Here is a 21,368-nt window from a genome sequence, read left to right on the forward strand (position 1 = left end):
ACATTTTAAGCTTAAGAAGTCCCTGCACATCCCTGCAGATTCTGTTCAACCCAACTGATGGTAAAGCCGTTCGAAGCGTACCTGGCGAAGCCGAAAGGCACTTTGAGCCTTTGGAACATGTCGCTGCGGTCTGCGAGAACGCCCGGTCATCACACACTGGCTGCTGTCATTGTCCCTGTGCATTCCCCCCGTAAACGCTGCGCCACAGCTGCCAAGCAGACACGAAGACCGCCAATTGATGAAGAGAAGATGAGCTTATGGCAAAAGGATAATGCACCTAAATCCATAAGACATGCAGACATGCTAAATATAGGCCACCGTAAGAGGGCCACTCAAATGCTCCAAACAGCGGGAACAGATTATGCTACCATACACGTTTTGCCATCTATCTGAATTCTGTTCTTTGGGTTATTTTTGGTTTCCAGAGGCAGATGTAGTTCTGTAAAGTGCCTTGGCTTCAGGAACGTACATCTGTTACAGCCCCCTCATCCCCCTGGTCAGCCCCCCACCACTGCACACAGTAAAATCTACTTAATGCATGCTTTTAAAGCTGCCTTTATTGTTGCTAGAGAACCATTAGACTCAAACCTCAAATTAAAACATCATGTCCTTAAAACCGAGGAACACATGCAGGAGAAATGGAGTGCAACATCTCTCACATTTCTGGCTTTAAGAATCAACAAATGTTAAAGTTGGAAGGTAAAGCAAAGAAATAAATGAAAGGATCTAGAAAGTTCTGCGGAGCTTAGCAGAATGAGAGCGCTGGAGGTGTTCCACCATAAGGGGCATCAGATATGAACAGCTTTTTCATCATGTATTAATGTGAACCATTTTTAATCCTTTCTTAACTCCTGTGTACAATTAAAAATATATATATATAAAAGAGGAATCTTTTAGGATACAGATCAACTTTATGTACTTAAACTGCAACGATGCTGAACACTGAGTTCCTTTAAATTTAGACTAAAAACCAGCTGTTTAGAGTTGCTTTGAACCATAATAAGTGGAACATTAATGAACATTTATGCTGTGCATTCATGATTTTGATGATGCCATTTGACAAAATATAATGTTTGTTTCTGGTTTCTCAGTTGGTGACTGTATGATGTTTTTCCGACTTTTTACTTTTGTGTTTTTATGATGCAAAAAACACGAAAAAAAACCACACAAAACACAGCAACAAGACATTTTGAAATGCCTTGTTGCTGAAGTGTACTATACAAATGTACTTGATTGATTGATTGATTGATTGGCAAAAGCCATTTTGCCCCCAATAAAGCAAAAAAAAAAAGACTTATGACTAAAAAATATTACTGGTTGTTTTGGAGTCATTCTATTTCATTATTTTTTTTAATTGCTAAACCTGCATTTGTTAGTATATCTTATTTAAATACATTAGTTGGTCAGCAGATGTTTTTTTTGTTTTGTCTTGTATTTTTACAATCAATCATCCATTCATTTTCTAACATTTTCTAACCCCTTAGTGGGATTGGAGGGATGCTGGTGACTATCTCCAGCCAACGTTCTGGGCGAGAGGCGGAGTACACCTGGATCTGGACCCGTCGCCAGTCTGCAACACAGAGACAGACAGGACACACAACCATGCACACACACACACACACACACACACACTCACAAATAGGGAGAATTTAGAGAGACAAATTAACCTAACAGCTATGTTTTTGGACTGTGGGAGGAAGCCGGAGAACCCACCATGCACAGGGAGAACATGCAAACTCCATGCAGAAAGACCCAGGAACTTCTTGCTACAAGGCAACAGCTCTACCAACTGCGCCACTATGCAGCCTTACAATCAATCATATATCCTAAAAACGTATTCTGTAAACAGAACTTTTTCAAACTTTGACTGTTCCCAGTCTAAGTAAAAAAGAAAAATCACTGGTTTTCTCTCAACTATAACCGTAGTTTTAATTTGTGGCTCTTTGAAGATGAAAAACTGTTTTATTTAATATTAGGTGAGGATGTTAAGGTTGTGACTGATGTGTAAATAAGGGAAAATTTTCAAGGTCTCCTAATGTAGAGCTAAAGGTTCTAATAGTTGTCCAGCTGTTGGGATTACACAGCGTTGGAGGAGACCCAGCACTGGCTCCAGTAACAGGCTCTGGGTTCACAGACTAAGACTTTAACAGGAACCATCCAGAACAGCAGACTTCAAGGTTCTGTCTCCAGTTTTCAAACTAATATGTGAAATTGGTTCAGAGGCTGCACCGTAGGGGGTGCCGTTGATCGTTTTGCCATTCTCACTTTTAAAGAGGCAGTATTCTGTATTTTCCAGGCATATGCTGTTATTTTGTAGCACAATCAAGTAACTATGTTACCTTCAGTTGTTATAAAAATTTCTTCTGCTCTGTCTGAAACTCAGGAAGTCATCACAACATGGCTCGTCTATTAACTCTTTAACAATGTTTTTACCAGAGTTGCACTGGGAACAGAGTTCTACCAGGTGTTTGCTATTTGCTGCTGGCCAGTCTGAAGGAGGCTGCAAGTGGATCAGCTGGTCGCACTGTTGCCTTGCAGCAAGAAGGTCCTGGGTTCAATTCCCGGCCCCAGGTCTTTCTGCATGATGTTTGCATGCTCTCCCTGTGCATGCGTGGGTTCTCTCCGGGTACTCTGGCTTCCTATCACAGTCCAAAAACATGGCTGCTAGGATGTGTGCATGGTTGTTTGTCCTTCCTGCGACAGACTGGCATCTTGTCCAGGGTGTACCCCGCCTCTCGCTGGATATAGGCACCAGCACCCCTCCTTACCCCACTAGAGACAAGAGTGTAAAAAACTGGATGGATGGATAGTCTGAAGAAGCTGAGTGAGGGAGGGTCTGCTCTGTGTAGTTGAAGCTCGGAAGCTTGGGGGTAGGTCCACCAAGGCGTTTTGTATCATGAATTGTTGCCACTTGATATTAGAGGATTTCTCAAACATGCATGACAGAATCAAAGCAACACTCCATGTATGTTTCTGGTGAGGGAACAATATTATAACATGACATAATGCTCAAAAAAGCCGATTCTACATAGTACTGTCACTTTAAAAACAATTTGTTTCCTTTCTTGCATGTTCCGTTTTCCAAAAAAGTCCTTTTATCAAAAAAGAATGAAATACTGCAGAGACGAACAACCATCATGGTGACTTTTGTGCTTAGACTTAAATCCAAGGAAGCCTGCAACACTGCCATTGATTGGCAATGTTGCAGGGTACAGAGTAATTTAACTTGATTGACTGGTTGTCTGTGTGTGTTTGAGTATAGCAGGGTGACAGACTTTACAGCTCAATTTCATCATCATAAATGCAACATTTACGCAACAACTGGGAACTCCTCACAGTGAAATAACTAGAACTCTGACTCCTACATTCATGCATTGACACACACATAAAACCTGGAAGATGCTGTAAATCTCAGTACAGCTGCAGGAAGTTATATAAATTTTACAGGTTGTAATCAAGAGCGGCTGGAAAGTTGCTGTCAAAAAAAGAAATACCGCTGGTACTGTTGACCTGGTCTGTCACCCTAAATCAGAGCAGTCTCTAAATATTCTAGACTATGAAACATTTAAAACATAAATATGATTATAAAGAAGCAAATTCAAACAAAGAAAGTGCAAAACAATCTCATCTGAAAGAATCAGAGACTGATCCTACATGGGGCTGTAGATTTACCACTTTACATGTTCCTGCTCAAGACATTAACCAGGGAATGATGAGCAGCACTCAGCAGACTCAGAATGTAGCAAATCTGGCATGTAAGCAGGTAGTTGATGCAGAAAGACACTTTTTGTCTTTTGAGGGATTTTTCTCTCTTTTTTTTAACATAACATCTTAAAAAATATTAGGTACAAAAAATAGATTCCATTTTATTAACATTTTTGCATCCATCTTAATTCAGGAGTAACTAGAACAACAAACATCGACCTGCTTTTTCTCACACATCAAATCTCACTTTCCAAAAACAAAAACAATCGACCCAAAATGTTGAATATATATATATATATATATACAGATTCATATCTGATATATTGTGGCCTCCAAACGCTTTCAACTTTACAAGTTTGGTCCTTATGACAAAATGTTTGGACACCTCTGTTCTAGGTATATGATGGAACCACAAACACACCAACTGCAGCTCTGCATGGGGATCAAATGACATCCAAATCAAATCTATTTTCCAGGGTAAATAACTTATTGCTGAAGATCATCTGCAGCAATAGTTATCCTCAGTAGTTGTTTTTGCAGGAACACATGGTGTTTTTTTATTACTCCAATTGATATTGTTTTTGCCACTATAAATATGGATATTTATTTTCCCTTACCAACAAACCTCCCATTTGGATCGCATCTGATGTCTGATTAGCTCTATGTAGAAGTTGCCCAGTCCTCCCTTTCAACCCGCCTGCCCACAACAACAAGAGCCCTTCACCATGTGATTCTAAACTGCAGCAGAATTCCCTTTATTGTTATCTCACTTCTGATGCTGATCCTGCAGCTTCCTCCCCTGACATGAAACCCCCAACTGTGAGTTTTAGACAGAAATGCAAAGAAATGTTCGTATAGGAATCAAAGAGAAAAACAACTTTCAGTAATTTAGTGATAACCGTTCATTAGAAGGTTAATGCGGATTAGAACTGGGTTTGGGAAAGGTCGATGGTGAATGCTGCCATCTTGTGCAGATTTGGCACATCTGCATTTAGCATTATGGGGAATCTGTTGTTGTTTGTCATGGGTGTCAGCGGCTGAGCTGTGTGGTTGATCACTGAGGTGGAAACCTGAACCTGAGCTTGCTGCTCTCGCAGTGGAAACCCGTCCTATTCAGTGTACAGATAGCTGGAGTTCTGTGTCTTACAGAAAAGCTGCGGTCTGTTTTTGTGACTCACCATCTTTGGACCTAAAGCGCTACATTCATCTGCTGCTCTTCCATATTCATGTGTCAGTTGTTTGCATGTTTTCCAGTGTTTGGGCTAATCCACCTAAAAAGGCGTTCATTGAACATTTTGATTTGGGTGACTGGTATTTTCTTTGATCAGTTGCAGGATTACATAACATATGAAATCCTGCTTTTTTTTTATCTAATACCTAGAGAGGCTTAGCAGCTCTTCAAAGCATATTTGCAGGATGCTTTCAAAAACCGCAGGCTGCTTTGAACCTGAATCAAAATGCAGAAGGCTGAAGGTTATTGGCATATATTTGCAACGTGACTGCTTAAATTGGACTGTATTTTTTGTTCAGCTAATTTTCTCCAGGGCACCTTAGCTGCACAATAGTTTTCCTTCTTCTCATCTTCAAGATATTCCTCTACAATATTCGAAGGGATGTTTTCAATTTATATTGTTGTGGAAATCCTTGGCATTAAAAAGAAATATACTCTGAGGATGAGAGAAAAAAAGAACTGAAATCTGGTTTTAAAAACCTGCGAGAACCGTGCTGTTTTTGAAACCATGAATACCGTCACCAAGACCTTTCTATCTGAACTGTGTGTACAGAATGACTGCTAAGCATGTCCACAAAGTAATGTACTCATAAATTCTATAAATGAAACTGAAAAATATTAGCTTAGGATCAAACAGACACAATTTTCTAAAAAAAAAATTAATTAAAATATATCAACATAACTATGCCTAAATGTCATTTTACAAATGAAAATTTCAATTACATAGTTATGAAAGTAATTCTGCTTGACAATAATTAATGAAAGCAAATTATATGAGGATTAGCTAATGCTCATTGTACAACTTGTAAGGTACCCAATGTCCTAGGCCTAGATCATACGTGGCCAGACATCTGAGGAAAAAAAAAAAAAAAAAAAAATATATATATATATATATATATATATATATATATATATATATATATATATATATACATGTGTGTGTACATACAGTATATATATATAAATGAAACCAAGCCCTCGGTTTGCGGCTCATTGGGGCTAATTTTGGTCAGCCCAGGGCCACAGGATTCATCCAATCAGGATGGACTGGCCTCGAGCTCGAGTGTGTGTGGGCGTGGTTTGGCGTAAACTGAGTAGGTGTGATGGCGAGCAATATTAGCATAAAGAAGTAGATTATTTAACCTATTTGCATCCCAGAAAAGTCGTCAGAGTGACCTTCTCTTTAAATAAGGTAGGCACCATTTAAAAACATATTGTATCTTGTTTCATTTTATCAGAGTGTCCAGGAGTATTGGAGAATTGATTTGACCAAGTTATGCAAGCTTGGTCTTTGGTATGTTTTCTTGGTTGTTTTTTTATGGTTGTCTATAGCAGATTTTCTTCTTATTTTTCAAATTGGATGCGTCTCTTATCGGAATAAAAAAAAGAGCGTATATACATATATATATATATATATATATATATATATATATATATATATATATATATATATACAGGGGCGCCACCAGGAATCTTGGGCCCCATGACAAAAAATTTAATTGCCCCGCCCCCCTGTCCTCGGGTTTGCTTTCTTTGGTCCAATACTGATACTAGCACAATATTTGCTGCTCATGAATTTTACATGCTACAGTTTTCACATACAGTGGGCAAGTAGGTTGCTTACATTTTTTCTATTAGTTTTAGATTACTGAAATGTCTCTCACCATGAGCAACAGTCATAGGCAACATGCGAAATGTACATGAAGCAATCCAGACTTCTTCAAGCTGCACTATATAACTTTAATAAAAAAATATGTTTTCTCCATATTTGTTAAAGCTGTCAACATGCCGTCCCAGTTTGTTATGAGACAGATAATCTGTGAAAACAATGAATTTCCTTCACTTGCTCCCTGAGCTACTATTACTGGCTAAAGTAATGCAACATTCCAGCCAAAACAACCAATCAGAAAAAGAGGGTCTTATCACTGTCAATCAACTTCATTCACTCACTGCTAAATGTGCTAATGGTTGACAAACAACTTATTTTTACAGGCAAACTGTTTATCTGCCTAGACTGAGCATTCACAACAGGCTATGCTAGCTGCAGCATAGCACAGAGCGAAGGGGAGGAGGATGAGCAGCCACATTAGTCTGTGATTGACAGCGCTAAAACTTTCCTGCCTCTGATTGGTTGTTTCTAGATAGCACTGGGAGAAGGCAGAGGAAATAGATTTTCCACAGATTATCTCTCATGCCATACTCTCACAACATAATGACAGTTTTAACAAATATGTAAAAATATTTTTTATAAAAGTTACATACTGGAGCTTTAATTTCACTCAGGAGAGGACGGGTCAGGAGGGACTAGAGCTGCTGCTGCTGACTCATCTGTTGTTAAGTACATTAAATATATGAATATCTTGGTAATTTTTTTCCTTAATTCATTAAATGCTAGTGAAATGGAGGCAAACAGTAGCCTGTAGCTAAGCTAAATATGCTGAATGGTTGATAATCTCACACAGTCTACCCACCTCTCGGAGAAAAACTGGGTTACAAATTGACACTTTTACCTTTTTCTCTCTCTATCTCTCTATTTTTTGAAAACCTACTTTATTATTTTTTCTTAGCAGTAACTGTCACAGTCATTCTTGTCTTCCACTGTCTGCTGCTGAACATCGTCACCGTCAAGCTCCAAGCAGGAACGGACCATTTCATGCAGATCCAGGGTGGTGTTCAGGGCAAATGCCTGGTTTTTGGTCTGGGAGTGGTAACATTTAATTTTTACTGCTAAAAAGAAAACACAATATAATAAGGTTTTAATTGACAGGGCTCCTTTGTTTTATTTCTATGAACAAAAGAAAAAAAAACATTGCGGAGGGCTCCCTGTTGGTCAGGGCCCTTGGAATTGTCATAACCTTTCGCCCCTATATATATATATATATATATATATATATATATATATATATATATATATATATATATATAAACTCTGACCAGAATGGAGATTTGAGAAAACTCAGTGTTTATGTTTGTGTGTCTACATGAGAAAAAAGATTAGGGTCTGTGACCAATAATGCACTAATATATCTACTTACTTTCGTTGACATGATTCTCAATCAACAGTCTTGTGTTTTAATAACTTTATAGTCTGAAACATTATTTAAAAGTACATATGTTGACACAAATTAACCTACTGGCACCATTTTTAATTCCTAACAGGAAGTAGTGGTTTATTGACTAACATAGGCTTTAGCGTTGCGCCACACTGCCCCCTAAGGGTTTGGTATGTTTAAAACAAGAATAAGGGGGAGATTTGTTGGTTCATGTAGATGGAAACTGAAACCAATCCCATGTGTATGTACGATAAATTTTTTAAACAATGTGCCAAAGTATTTTTTTATAAAGACTCTTAAATCCACAATATGTACAAATTTCCAGATAGCAGTGGGGCCGCTGATGGCTTGTCCATATCTCTACTTCTAACAAAATGAGCTGTTCCATTGCAACATGTAAAAATATGACAGATTAGTTTATTTCCAACACTTACATCAGCAACAGTTAGCCTAAAGAGATAAATAATTGCATCATTATTACAATACAAACATTGCACCAACTCCTGCAAAGAAGCGGTCTAACTGCTAATGCACTGTGTGCTATAATCTACAATACAAGATGTAAACATTTTCTAATGATCTCTTTGTTAAAAAAAAACAGTCTGATAAATCATACACATTTCACATCCCTAGTTTCTCTAAAACTGCAAACACATTGTCCTCATACACACACAGATTTACTCACATCTTCCTTTATTTGGAAGCCATAGCAACAACCATTTGCCTCCCAACTTTAATCACTAAATCTGCACAGTGTGTCATTATCAGATTACGGGATTACCCAGTCCACACGGAGAAATCAAACAGGCTCAGGCCCAATCATAAAGTGACACACATGGACGCGTGCGACTGCACACACAAAGTTTTAAATCTGGTTCTTTCATGCGTGTTTTGCAGAATCCAGCACAATACAAAGAACAAGAAAAAAAAAATGCTGATCCGTGTCTGAGTTTTTTCCACTGCAAGGCTGACCTCTAGAGGAAAACGCTTTGCTCACTATCAAGCATTTTGCTCATCAGCACCTTTCTATCAAGTTTCTTTTTTATGTGCAACTCAAACAAGATTGCATTCATTTTTTTAGTCCAAAGAGCAAAATAACTTTGAACCTGAATTCCAAGTACTAATTTAAAATTAATAAACGAATAAGAGTAGGATGCCTCTGAGTCCTACACAGCAGTCAGCTTTGCAAGGAAATATCAAGGGTACTAAGGAGGACAAATAAAACATCAGCAACAAGAATACTTCCCTTGAGAGAAAACCAGTCAACAATATGCCTCACAATCCACATCTTCTGTGAAGAGAAAATCAGTAAATTCAGATTATCGATTTGTGAAGTCCTTCTTCACAAATCGATAGTCACCAGAGGGAATGGAGAAGAGAGTGGGCGAAAATGAGGCAACTGGAATGTCATTACTGCATATTGACTTTTTCTGACAAGAAAGGATGGGACACATTCCGATTGTCTTGTCAAGTGTCTGCAAATAAATACATAAATGAAAACAAGTGCATGGGGAGAAAACACTGACAAAGGGAAGATCTCAAATTAAAATAAAAGCATGTGAACCATTAAGGGTTGAGAAAAGGAGGGATTTTTTTAGGTTTGAGGTTTTGATGTCTAAACAGTACAATGAGTGTAGGAGAGACAAAAATAAAGAAATGTTCTTAATTCTTTATTTAAATACCACTCCCCTGTAGAGAAGACATGATGAAAGCAACTTCTGACATTGAGACTAATTGTACCTATAAATGCAGAGGCAGTGGGAGACCTGGGTAACAAGCTAGAGCAGGGGTACCCAAATAAAATAGAAAGAGGTCTTCCATCATCCATACAATCTGGGGTCTATGAAAGAGTCAAAGAAGTTCTTCAATAGTGCCCCTTGCACTCCAAAAGACCTCAGCTTCCTCAACAGATAGAGTTTGTTCTGACTCTTCCTGTAGCTGCCCAGTTGCTGAGGATAGTTACGATGAAACTGAAAAGTCAGAGATTTGTCCATGATGTGCTCAGCAGGAACCCAAGAATGCTGCATCTTCTGGACTGGAGGAGGTGCCTGATAAGAGTAGAAAACGCTGCTGGTGATGTAGCGGGCAGGTGGAGGGAATCTGGAGAACTGCATAAGACATGCTGTGGAAACAGGTTTGATCAGGGACAAACAGAAGGTGGGACATACCTTCAGAGTCCTAGGAAGACATAGGCAAATTTATCCATGATAAACCGCCTTGGAGATGGGAAAATGAAGAGAGGGGGCCAGCTTGCGGGAGTTAACATGAGGAAGAAGATGCTTTCTAGACAACCATATTCTCTGCCCTTCCTGGTTTGCTGGTGCTGGTGGAAGCTCCAGAACAGACAGCAGAAGTCTTAACAAAAGCCCTATGGGCTCATTGCCATACCCTCTGGCATCGTATTGCAGCTGTGGGGATAAATGGTACTTTAGCTGATCCTTCTTGAAAAGAGAAAACGGGAATGATTCTGATAAAATATGAAGAATTGGCGACTGACTTGTGGCACTGGTGGGAAGAGAACTGGGGACAAGCTATACCCAGAGTAAGTTCTGCAACTATTTAGTGGAGTCCTGTTTACAAATCAAATTGGTCTCGACCTCCTTGTTGAGTCATTTGGTCGGTCCATCAGCTTGTGCATAAAATCCAGAGGAGAGACTCACTTGGATCCAAGAAGTTTGCAGAACTCCCTCCAGAAATGGGAAATGAACTGTGAGCCCCTGTCAGATACAATGGGAAGAAATCTCTTGAGAAAGAATCTCTCCCAATTCTTTAGAGCAGAGAAGTTTGATGAGTCAGACCAAATGAGTCATCTTTTAGGAACAGTCAACAATGTTGAATAACAGAGTGTAGCTACTGGAAGAGGGTAGATCAGTGAGGTAATCCATAGATACTTAGGACCAAGGGCAGCCTGGGATGGTCACAGGAGTAAGTCTATGGTCAATCGGAGTATTTAGCTTGACAGCATATGCATCATGGTCAGATGAATTCCTTGGCGTCTCAGTGAAGAATCTTCCACCAGAAATGGGCCTGGACAACTGATAAGAGTATTGATCACTCCTGAATGACATAAACTATGGTAAAATGTGAGTATCTCTGTTACTAGGTGCTTCAAGACATAGAGGAGATTGTTGGCATAATCCTGTAATGGGGTGCTGTCAATAGGTCACCTTTATCCAACTTTCCAATTTGAGATTGGTAACTGCCAGTCAAACTGACTGAGATAGTATGAAATCCTCTTTTGCCTGGGCCTGGCCCTCTTCAGGTCTATTGTGACATCTGGAGGGGGTGTCATATTTAGTGTTTTCAGTCCTGGGTCTGTAGGAGAGAGATAATAATGCCCACCTGACCTGCCTGGGTTCTAATCTCTTGACAGAGTGAAGATATTAGATGTTCTTTGCACAGTAATTACTGCTTACACAGTAAGTAATTTGAACTGCCTCGTTGTTGAAGTTTGCTGTACAAGTAAACTTGACTTGCTTTTTGTGGTCAGTCCATACAATTAAAGGTTCCTTAGCCAGTTTGACCAACAAGAGTTCCCAATTCCCCATGTTAAAGTTCTGTTAAGCCATAAACAAGCTTTTAGAAAAGCTTGTTATTACCTTTAGATTTAGGATGGCATAGACACCAGAGTCAGAAGTGTCAACTTCCACGATGAAACAACAAGAAGGATCTGGTGACCGGAGGACAGGTGCAGAGGGGAACAGTTTCTTGAGTTCCTTTAGTTTTGTGAAGGCCTGACTGCTCCAGGAGTACTTGGACTTAGAAAATGTGACTGCATGTTATGGGGAAGCCCTGGAACTGTAGTTTTTAATATTACATTTTGAATGTCTGGTGAGAATGAATTCTGGTGCATTTTAACCAGAATTCTTCTTAAGGTTTTTTTAGGAATTCATTTGCTACAACTGTTATCTATGTGCTAAGTATTTGTTAATTTATTCTTCTGTAGTAAGTACCTGGCATTAGTGGTAGATATCAGAGAACTGGGGACACTTGCTGAAGATGTGGGGGACATGGTGCAAAAACATTTTAATGTTCTTGGGGGACTGTGTTTCTGTGTTTGTAATGATGTAAAGCACTTTGAAATGCCTTGCTGCTGAAATGTGCTATACAAATAAAATTTGATTGATTGATTGATTAACTGCCAAGCCAGGTGGCAGTAGAGACCAATCCATAATAATCTTGTATATCTTTATGTATTGGTCTTGAAAACATGGATACAAAATGTTTACAAATACTATATGTTATCCACTTGCTTGATTTTTCTTTAAATTCAAAGTTTTTCAGTATTAGAATAAAGGTCATTCTTTCCATCAAAAATATTTTTTGCAATACATCCATCCACTGGGTATGGGTGGGACGTTCAGGGTTGAGTTCTTGTTATGGCTTTATTCTGCCCAGAAAAGCCAGGCAGAGGAAAGCCTGACTTCCTCTGCTGCTTTCCCAGGCCGGTAGTGAGCAGGGGTCCGTATCAGAAAGTGGGGTTCTGTACCAGAACTCAGGAAAGAGCCTTTCTGGAAATTCTGGAAAATTATAGTTTAAAGTATGACTAGTCTTGCAGCTAAGTTTAACTGAACTGTGTAATACAGAGGTGCAATTTTAAAATACTGACTTGGTCCCACCTCCGATGCACAATACCCACAGTAAATCTTTACGATGGCGTATTAGCGTCATTGTAGAAAGAAAAAAATGAGTAAATTTATACCAAAAAAATTCTAGAACAAACAAGACAATTTCTGACAAAACTGAAAATTTGCCAGGCAAAAAAAAAAAAAAAAACTGAAGTTTTGAGCTTTATCTCAGATTTCTGTGCTTCTCACTATCTATCTCCTATCTACAATGTAAATTTCAGACCCTTGTCATGTTTTAAAATGGTAAATAGTTTTCTTCTGATTACAGAATGCTGTGGAAGGGGGGGCCTGTCTCAGTCCCAGGCAAAGCGTTCAGCTGGACTGCATACCAACCAGGATTGTTTCTGATGAACTGATTTTCCCTCTGCAGACTGAGGGTGATGTGCATCTCCTGCATTTGGAACATGTTCCTGCTTAAATAAAACACAAATAAATAGTGGGTCCCAGTCAAAGAGGTGTAAGATGCTAAGGCCAGGTGACTTAATGAGAGCATGTTGCTTTCCTCTGTCACAGCAGGACTAAAGTGATGTTAGTTGCCACCAGCGGCCTAAATTACACAGGACAGGATTCAAGTAAATAATGTGTCAACATGCATCAAGTCCCACCTGCCACCACTGTCACAGCCTACGGTGAAAATCATAGTCAAGATGAACCCAAGGACAGAACTGAAAAACTATTTTAACAAGTCCAAATAACTAACTTATGTAATTTTGATGTGGCTTGAACAATGTTGTAAAAAATTAAAGATGAATTTCTCATGATGAATAAGTCCTCTTTTTTGTTGCATTATTCAAGCATAAATCTGTGTGTGCGGTTCTGAGTCACACAATTATTGCCGTTCTTTTTTTAAATATAAAAATGCTATTCACCTGATTCCAACGTAGACATGGAGAGGGTTTTGAGTCTTTTAGTGATTCTTCCCTCTCTGAAACAGAACCATTAACGCAGCTTTGGTTCACGATCAGTTCAGCAGATTAGTTCCTCAAGACAATCCTGTGTCTGAGCTCTACAAATAATTCCTTAGACTTCATGCTTAGTGTTTGACCTCTGACCTACACTGTCAATTGTGGGACCTAATATAGACAGGTGTGTGCCTATTGAAATCAAGTCCAATCAACTGAACTTAATACAACTGGACTCTATCTAAATTGAAAAAAAAAAAAAAACGTCTTCAGGATGATCAGTGGAAAAAGTTCAAAGTTCAATTTAAGTTGACAAGAATTTGCACATCACAAAAACCTTGCTATAGGTTTTTTGCTAAACCAATTTCAATCACAACTCAATTTTATTGCTTTTCTTAATATATTTAAGCTAAAAAGCTATGTGAACTAATATTGCTTATAGAAAACAAATCAGACAAGGTGCTTACTATTTACACATACGTCTTGGAATCTGTTCTCAAATTGTGCCGTTGTCAGAGAAAACATTCGCTATTTGTGTGTAAATGTACAGTACAAACACAACAAAACATTTTCACCATGTGAAAACAGGGCCTTACTGACTGTAAGGATCTACTCAAATGGAATGAAACGAGTCTGGAATATTGTACACATAGAAATACAACATATTGTATGTTGCATGTCAACAGCAGATGATATAATAATTTCCCTTCTGCCAATTATTTGACTAGCCTCTTCCATGACCCTCCTCACAAAGCGAGTCACTTTCAATTCTGAAAACCATGCACACTCACCTGACGTACACAACTCCTCTTCATGACATCAATGCTGATAGCTCACATTATCATACCATGCTATAAATCATCTAAGATCAGACTTAACATAGACACAGTCAACCAGGAACACCCATCACGACAACAGCCTGAAGATGACTTTTTCTCTGATCACACCTACCATGGTTTTATGGTGGGATTCATCCTTAGAGGAAACAGTCCCAGGTCTATGTCTTTGCAATCAGGATTGAACTCTAGGGCGCCTGTGACGTAAATCAGAAAGTAGTCCCAGAGCTCGGGTAACTTCTTGGAGGTGCGAATCATGAGTGTGGCGTCAGCGTCGGCTTCTGCTAGTGGGGCGGAGAGAACGCTGGAAGATGACGGGGAGTCGCACGGGGACGGGGGGTCGCTCAGCAATGTTGCCCCGTCCCTCCAGCTCGCCTTTAAGCACCCCTGGCTGACCCAGCTTCAACTGTCCACTCAGCACCTACATTCAGCTGACGGACGCCCCGCGGGACAAAACACAAGCACAAACCCAGCTCTCCGATCTGCCCTACCTCCACCATCAATCACATTTGATTTTATTTAACTGACTTTATTTGGGAATGTCTCTCGTCTGATTGCATGAAATGTGATGTGGCCTTCAGATGTAACAAGCCTCAAGTTGGTTTTCATCAGTCTAATGTATCCACTGGTCCCATTCTCGATTGCAAATTGAAAATGCTGCTGAATTTAACATTTTGAGCTTCATTTTTATTTCTGTTTACCTCAACTGACATGCAAAGTCTGTTGTTGATCCTAATTGTATCTATTTTTAGCTAATGGTGCATCTATTAAGCAGCCATAGATCATATTTGACAGGTCAAACCCTGGAAAAGTTCCTATTAAACACACCAAAATTAATCATTTTCGCTCTATAAAACTTGTCGTCTACAAATTGTATTCGTTTGGATGGATGAATAAACCAAGATATCCTAATTCATTTCCTTTCAGATTTTAAACTACTGCACCACATATAGTTTTTAAGTGTCAGAGTAATTATTAAAACACAATAGAATAATTAAATATCAAACAAATGGTAGGTAAGTTTACAAAGAAACCCAAAATTCAGTATCCGTAAATAAAAGTCGTAATAATGAGCAGTTTACCTTTGTCATTCGAAGTTAAAGTAAGACTGAAGCTGAAATGCATGTTTCTATCTTTGTTTTCTTCTTTAAACATAATCAGGCAGATTATTTTGTGTACAAAGCTCTCAAGTTCAGAATTACATCCTCTGCTGAATCTGAAGTTTGCATCTGATTCACAGCTTGTGAACACTTCATAAATGAGCTTTATGAAGTGGGGTTCATAAAGCTTTAAGGAGCTCTAGACACAAATCTAACATACTTAGAATGATCAAACCCTGGATGAATTACAGATTTAAATCTGACTCTGGGATTTGTGGAACATACACTATTATGGCACACAGGTTTTTCATGTTTCACATGAGAAAGAACTTCGACTGCTCAGGGCCACCTGCTGGTCTGGGGGTCACCACGCCCCTGAGTTCACACAACCAACTGTTTAATACATCAATAAAAAAAATCTATCAATATTGTCCGATTTTAACGCTAACTGAGAGCGAACGCGACTACTTGTTCTCACGTACCAGTAGATGAGCGACAGTCCGTCGAAGCGCTCGAGCTCTCTCCCCCGCTGTTTCAGCAGAGACATGTCCAGCTGTGGTCCAGATGCTGCGGCGGCTGCTACAGGGCAGGTCTCAGAGCGGAAATGAAGCACCCCGGCCCTGGAGACGCATCAGTCCGCGCGCGCGCTTCTCAGCTGGCCTCGCGCTGTGAGGCAGAGCGGCAGCCGCGTGTCTCTCCGCGCGGACAGGATGTGTCAGCACTCATTCCCCTTCAAATCAATGCCGACGACCACTGCTCTGTTTGGTAACGGGGACAGGGCCCACACGTGTGGCTTATTCCTGCTGACTGACCTCAGCTCGACAGTTCTGACAGCCCTCAGTAATGTGCACGCAGCAAGCGGAACCCAGCTCGGCCTGTAGAGACACGCGCATCATGCTGCTATCACTGTCCAGTCTGGGAAAACAGAAACAGTTCGTCCTTCCTAAAAAAAAAAAAAAAGGAGACCAAATGCTGCCTTCTCTGAGTGGCTGGAACCCTCACGACGAAAAAAATCAAAACTTCTAATTTACACTTTTTGTAACTTTTTTTGTGCATTTATTCCTTTCTTTTGGGTCAGAGATACAGATTGTATCCCATAGGTACCACACTAAACAGATATGTTGTAGCTATAGGTAAAATAACACTTTAGCAAACTAAACCTCATCAGAAGGAAAAACTTTCTTGTCAGTTGACATTACAATCATAAACTCCACCAGCTAAATTAATCTACAGACACAGATTTTTTCTTGATCTTTGCAGAACCACTCCTGCTCAGTCAGGTTGGATCATTGTCTGCAAATATTACTTTTCAAGTCTTGCCACATATTCTTAGGCTACGTTCACACATCAAGCAAATGTGACCCAAATCCGATTTTTTTTCTTCACAACAGTCTGAGCGGCCCAATTACGATCTTTTCGCCCCAGGTATAGATTGGATATGAGTCCGATTGTCTTCAGAACGTCTTTAGTCTGAACGACCGTGTCGCATTTTATCCAACTTTGATGTCACTGATGTGACGTGTCTGTGAGCCAAACTACATGAAATGCATCTAAATTATATACCATGTTTTATTACTCATTCTCACTGAAAAAGAAAACATGCTCGGATCAGAAACAGGTCAGGTATGATGACTCTTAAGTTGGATAAAGTGTGTTGGCAATCAAGACCTGGCCCCTCTGGTAATAGTGTGTTCATTATATTTCTTGGTGCTACTAACTACATGGATTTACAATGGTCTATATGATAAATACTGATGACAGAAATTCACTGTAACCGTTTGTTTTAATGTACATAAAGTATTGTTAATATTTAATTTATGCTGCAGATTAAATAATCATGTAACATCTGCCTGTTACATGATTATGGTTCATGATTCTGCATTATTTCAATACATTTTCACTCTGCAGGCTCTACTACCTTTATGTATTTTAGCCCAGTATTGTTGTGGCAGTTCATTTTGTCTTACTTAACTAAAAATGACAACAGAGTTAGAAAACCCAGATTTTGTTTTTCCGTCTTGGGATGATAGCTGGGGTGTATGAGTTTCTGCAAATCCTAAAATAACCAGAAACTCTTCCACAGTAATGCGCCCATTCTGTTCGGACAGATCCTGGAAGTGCTGCCAAATCGTCTGTGTTCCAGAGCCGCCTGTAGCATTACAGAGACGCCATCTGGAAGCATCTGGACAGGTTTTCAAGGGCACAGACTAATCAGCCCGCATGTGTAAACGGAAATTTGGACAGACAGTGTTAGCTCAAACGTCTACACTATTCCACAACATTAAGAGTAGCTCAGGTTGATAGAACTTATCTAAAAGACATTTTCTTTTTGAAAGCATGGGGGTTTGTATGTCCTGTGCAAATCTTTTTGACATATTCCCAGCTTATCAGTGGAATTGTGACAGCGACATGCTCCTAACCCCCCATTTCACCCCCACCCCCTGAAAATAGTGGCTAAAAGAATATTGCAAAAATTACAATTAATTTTCTGAAAAACTACGGTTGCCAATGACACTAAAGTGGTTTTGGCATAATAAAGAGCAACACAGAACCACTTTGGCAACACATTTGGTTTCATAGTTGTAATGCCATAAGACCAATATTGCTTGGGCCAGGTAAGGTCAAAATATTGTCAGAAACTCTGCAATATTGCTTTAACATCTGGGGCAGTTTCCATGGATTGGAAGAACAATCGGGACAATTCACTAATGCAGAATTCCTGGCCAATCTTCATCCCTCAATTCATCATCAAAAATACTGACAAAGCTGTGTTTCAACAGTTGAAGTGCTTCTTAATGACCCTTCTCCTTGATGTTTTTCAGTCCGGTTTCCATGCTCACCACAGGCAGACTGCCCTTGTCAAAATGTTCAATGATATCCACATAAATACAGACTGTGGAAGAACCACAGGGCTGGTTCTAATGGACCTCGCTAGCTTTGTTTATATTCCGCTAATGTAAAAAAACAAACAAACAAAAAAACACAAGTTTGCAATTGGGGTGTTTTTATTAAACAAGAAATTAAATTAAAATCACATGTGACTAAGTCATTAAAAACTATGCCAGAAACGGTTGTAAACAATTACATAAAATATATTCACGATTCAGCCATGGTGTTCAATGACTCAAAATCAGTGTGAAATTGTTTTACTAAAGTGTGTAAGTGAGGCACACTCATTTTTACTCCCAACTGTCTTGAGGAACTAATCATTTTTACTGGGATAAAACTGTTCAAATGCCTCAGCTTTTCTTGCTCACGGTGGCTGAGGAGAGGACCAAAGTTCACTTCCGGCACCAGGATTTGTGCCTCCAGGAACCTGCAGGGCGGCCTTGAGCTCCACGATGGGTGTTGCTTTTGCCCTCTGGCACCTGTTATTAAGGCCAAAGGACAAGATGAGCCTTTCCACAGGGCTCCAGATGGTTGTTGCCCGCAGGAGCGCCTCAGCGTGTTTCCACTTGGCCCCCGGAAAGGCGTCCACCTGGGGGTCCTCGGCGTCGAACGTCGGGAAGCGGGCAATGTTAAAATCACCAAGAATCACCCACTTTCGCGTGATGGTGAGGCTCCAGTCCCTCAGTTTGTTGGGGGTGCAGATGTGTCTGGTGGGACGATGGCATCCCACCGGTCCCTCAGGCGTCCAGGGTCCTTCCATCCTCTGTCCTGGGGCGGTGCGCCTCGTCCGGACACCCTCCGCTAGGTCCGGAGAGGCTGAAGCTGCGTCCCCGGCCGCCTCGTCCTCCAATCTCCCGGACCACGGTGACCACCCAGTCGGCACTGGGTGGTCATCACCGCGACCTGACATCATGGTACGTCCCTGACTGTCCTCCGCGGGGGCAGGAACAGCCGCGACTCCAGCAGGGGCCGCAGGCGGGTCGGCCCGGGAGGGTCCGGCCACAGACTCAGGCTCTGGCCTCTGAGCCTGCAGCTTTTCCTCCAGCCAAGTGCGGCGCGAAGCACCGTCGTGTCTTGGAGGCGACGCCCCAAGTTACGACGGGCCCAATCCCCTGGTCCAGACTCCAACAGGAGTAACAGGTCTCTGTCGAGGCAAGCCTTATAGTGGTCCCTCAGGATTGATAAGGTGGTCCATGTCCAGTCCTTAGCAATCCCTCTGATCCTGAGGGCCGTGTCGGGCGAAAGGAAGGCCGACACAATCACTCTGGCCAAGTGGTCCATAAGCCAACGGAGTGAGGGCGTGTTGTCGGCTTCCACGTTCGCCAGGTGGTGAGTCACTTTAATGAGCCGGTGGATGATCCGGACCTTTCCCGCAACCTTTTTCTGGATCATCAGAGCAGCGCTCGTCCGGCCATGGAGGGGCGGGCCGCGCTCGGCCCCTGTCCCCCATGTTTCGGTAAGCTCCGGTTCCGCCGCTGGCTCCCGGTGCAGTACAGGCGCTCTGCGCAGCGCAGGTGCACGGCGCTGTTCAGGGCGCGGTGCCAGCTCTCAGTACAATGTCGGTTCATGGTGCGGTGCAGGTTCCCAGCGCGGTGCATAGCGCGGTGCAGATCTATGTCGCGGCGCAGGTTCATGGCGCGGTGGCCTGGTGCGGTTCAGTTTACATGGACAGGGTCGTGAGCCAATCTCCGCTTCTGGCCCGGTCTGTGCCCAACTTATTGATGGCCTACCGGTCTGTTTTGGTGGCCCATGTTGCCGTTGGGCCATCCGCGGCCATCTTGAAGATCGGGCCTCAGGGGTCGAGGCGGCCAGCATTGCGGCGACATCCTCAGAGGTTCGGTACTGCGAGTCCAGTTCCCGCAGGCCGCGTCGGCGTAGGTGGGAGAATGCCGATGCGGGAACCGCTCCATGAAATCCCATCGTGGGTCATCGAAGTATTGGCGGTGGGGGGTGGACGGGCCTGCGGCCTTCGAATTACTCGCGTCCACCCCGAGTCCTCCCGGTCTTCAACATAATAAATGGGCATAATTTTGCCCAATTGCGGACCCGGAAGGGTACAAACTAAACTAAGATACACTAAAACTGAAATAAAACTGAAAAAATAAAATCTATGTAGGATAGTGGACAAACGGAAAATAACTATAACAAAAAACTATCACTTCCGTGACGCGAAAAGAGACACAAACCGATAAATCAGTTCGAAGGAACTTTAATATTTAAAGGTAAGTCACATGAAAAAAACAACTTACACAACGTTTCGGATAAACAAGATCCTTCATCAGGTGTTGGTTCCAAATGCGTCTGGTCCACTAGTTCCACTGAACAGAATGGCGCCTAGAAGGAAGAACATTGTGCACGTCACAGCAAAATGCTTTCGCTTGATGAAGAAAACGGCAGATCCACACACTCTCTACATCAATATAGCTGTGGACAAGATCACTGATGCCTATTGCTCTTGCAAGGCTGGGTAAGTCGGGCATTCATCTTTTTGTAGGCTACTTTTGAAATCAGTGGGTGATTCCTGTGGTTTGTTGGCAAATGTGTGAGTGTGCCTAGGCCTGATGCACTGTACTTGGTGCTAGAGTGGCTAACATGAGTAACAGTTTAGTCCAAAGCCTTTTCTGCTAAAATAAAATCTTTAGTGTCCCTTATTCTTATTTCTGATACATTTACTATTGGTTGAACTTGTTTATTTTGTTTCAGAATATATTCATGGTATTTGTGTTTTTACTTACCATTGTTTGTCCCTTGTAGATCTGCAGCAGGGCAGGAGTATGGGAGGGGCCGGCCCAGTATTTCCTGCTTATATGGCTAGATGATGTCACTGATTGCCTTGCTGGGTTCTACCACTTAGAGGGTTTTCTTTGAATATTGGTCTGTTTGTTTTTCTTTAAAGTAACTTTTTGAGTTATCTTACAGGGTTTATTTTGCAGACTATTTCATTATGTAGATGAGTTTGTAAATTAGATTAATAATTGTATGTTTGTTCCTGTTTAGACTTTGTTTTTTGTTGTTGTTGTTTTT

General features: G+C 41.1%; 1 protein-coding gene across 4 annotated transcripts in view; it reads right to left on the reverse strand.

Moving 5' to 3' along the window:
• LOC102224609 (syntaxin-binding protein 4-like) overlaps positions 1-16,355 on the reverse strand; it is a 63,297-nt gene extending 46,942 nt beyond the window's left edge. For 2 of the 4 annotated variants that reach the window (XR_002754093.1, XM_023348542.1), the window contains exon 1: positions 15,938-16,355. Coding sequence is in view for 3 of the 4 variants with exons in the window: in XM_023348542.1 (XP_023204310.1) it covers positions 15,938-16,002 (65 nt within the window). In the remaining variant the exon portion in view is untranslated. Of the gene's footprint in view, positions 1-81; positions 201-15,937 lie in introns of those variants that run through there. The other 2 variants (XM_023348541.1, XM_023348544.1) reach the window with 2 other exon arrangements.
• Positions 16,356-21,368: the final 5,013 nt, after the last annotated feature.

Source organism: Xiphophorus maculatus, chromosome 16 (assembly GCF_002775205.1).
Source record: "Xiphophorus maculatus strain JP 163 A chromosome 16, X_maculatus-5.0-male, whole genome shotgun sequence".
Lineage (NCBI taxonomy): Eukaryota > Metazoa > Chordata > Actinopteri > Cyprinodontiformes > Poeciliidae > Xiphophorus > Xiphophorus maculatus.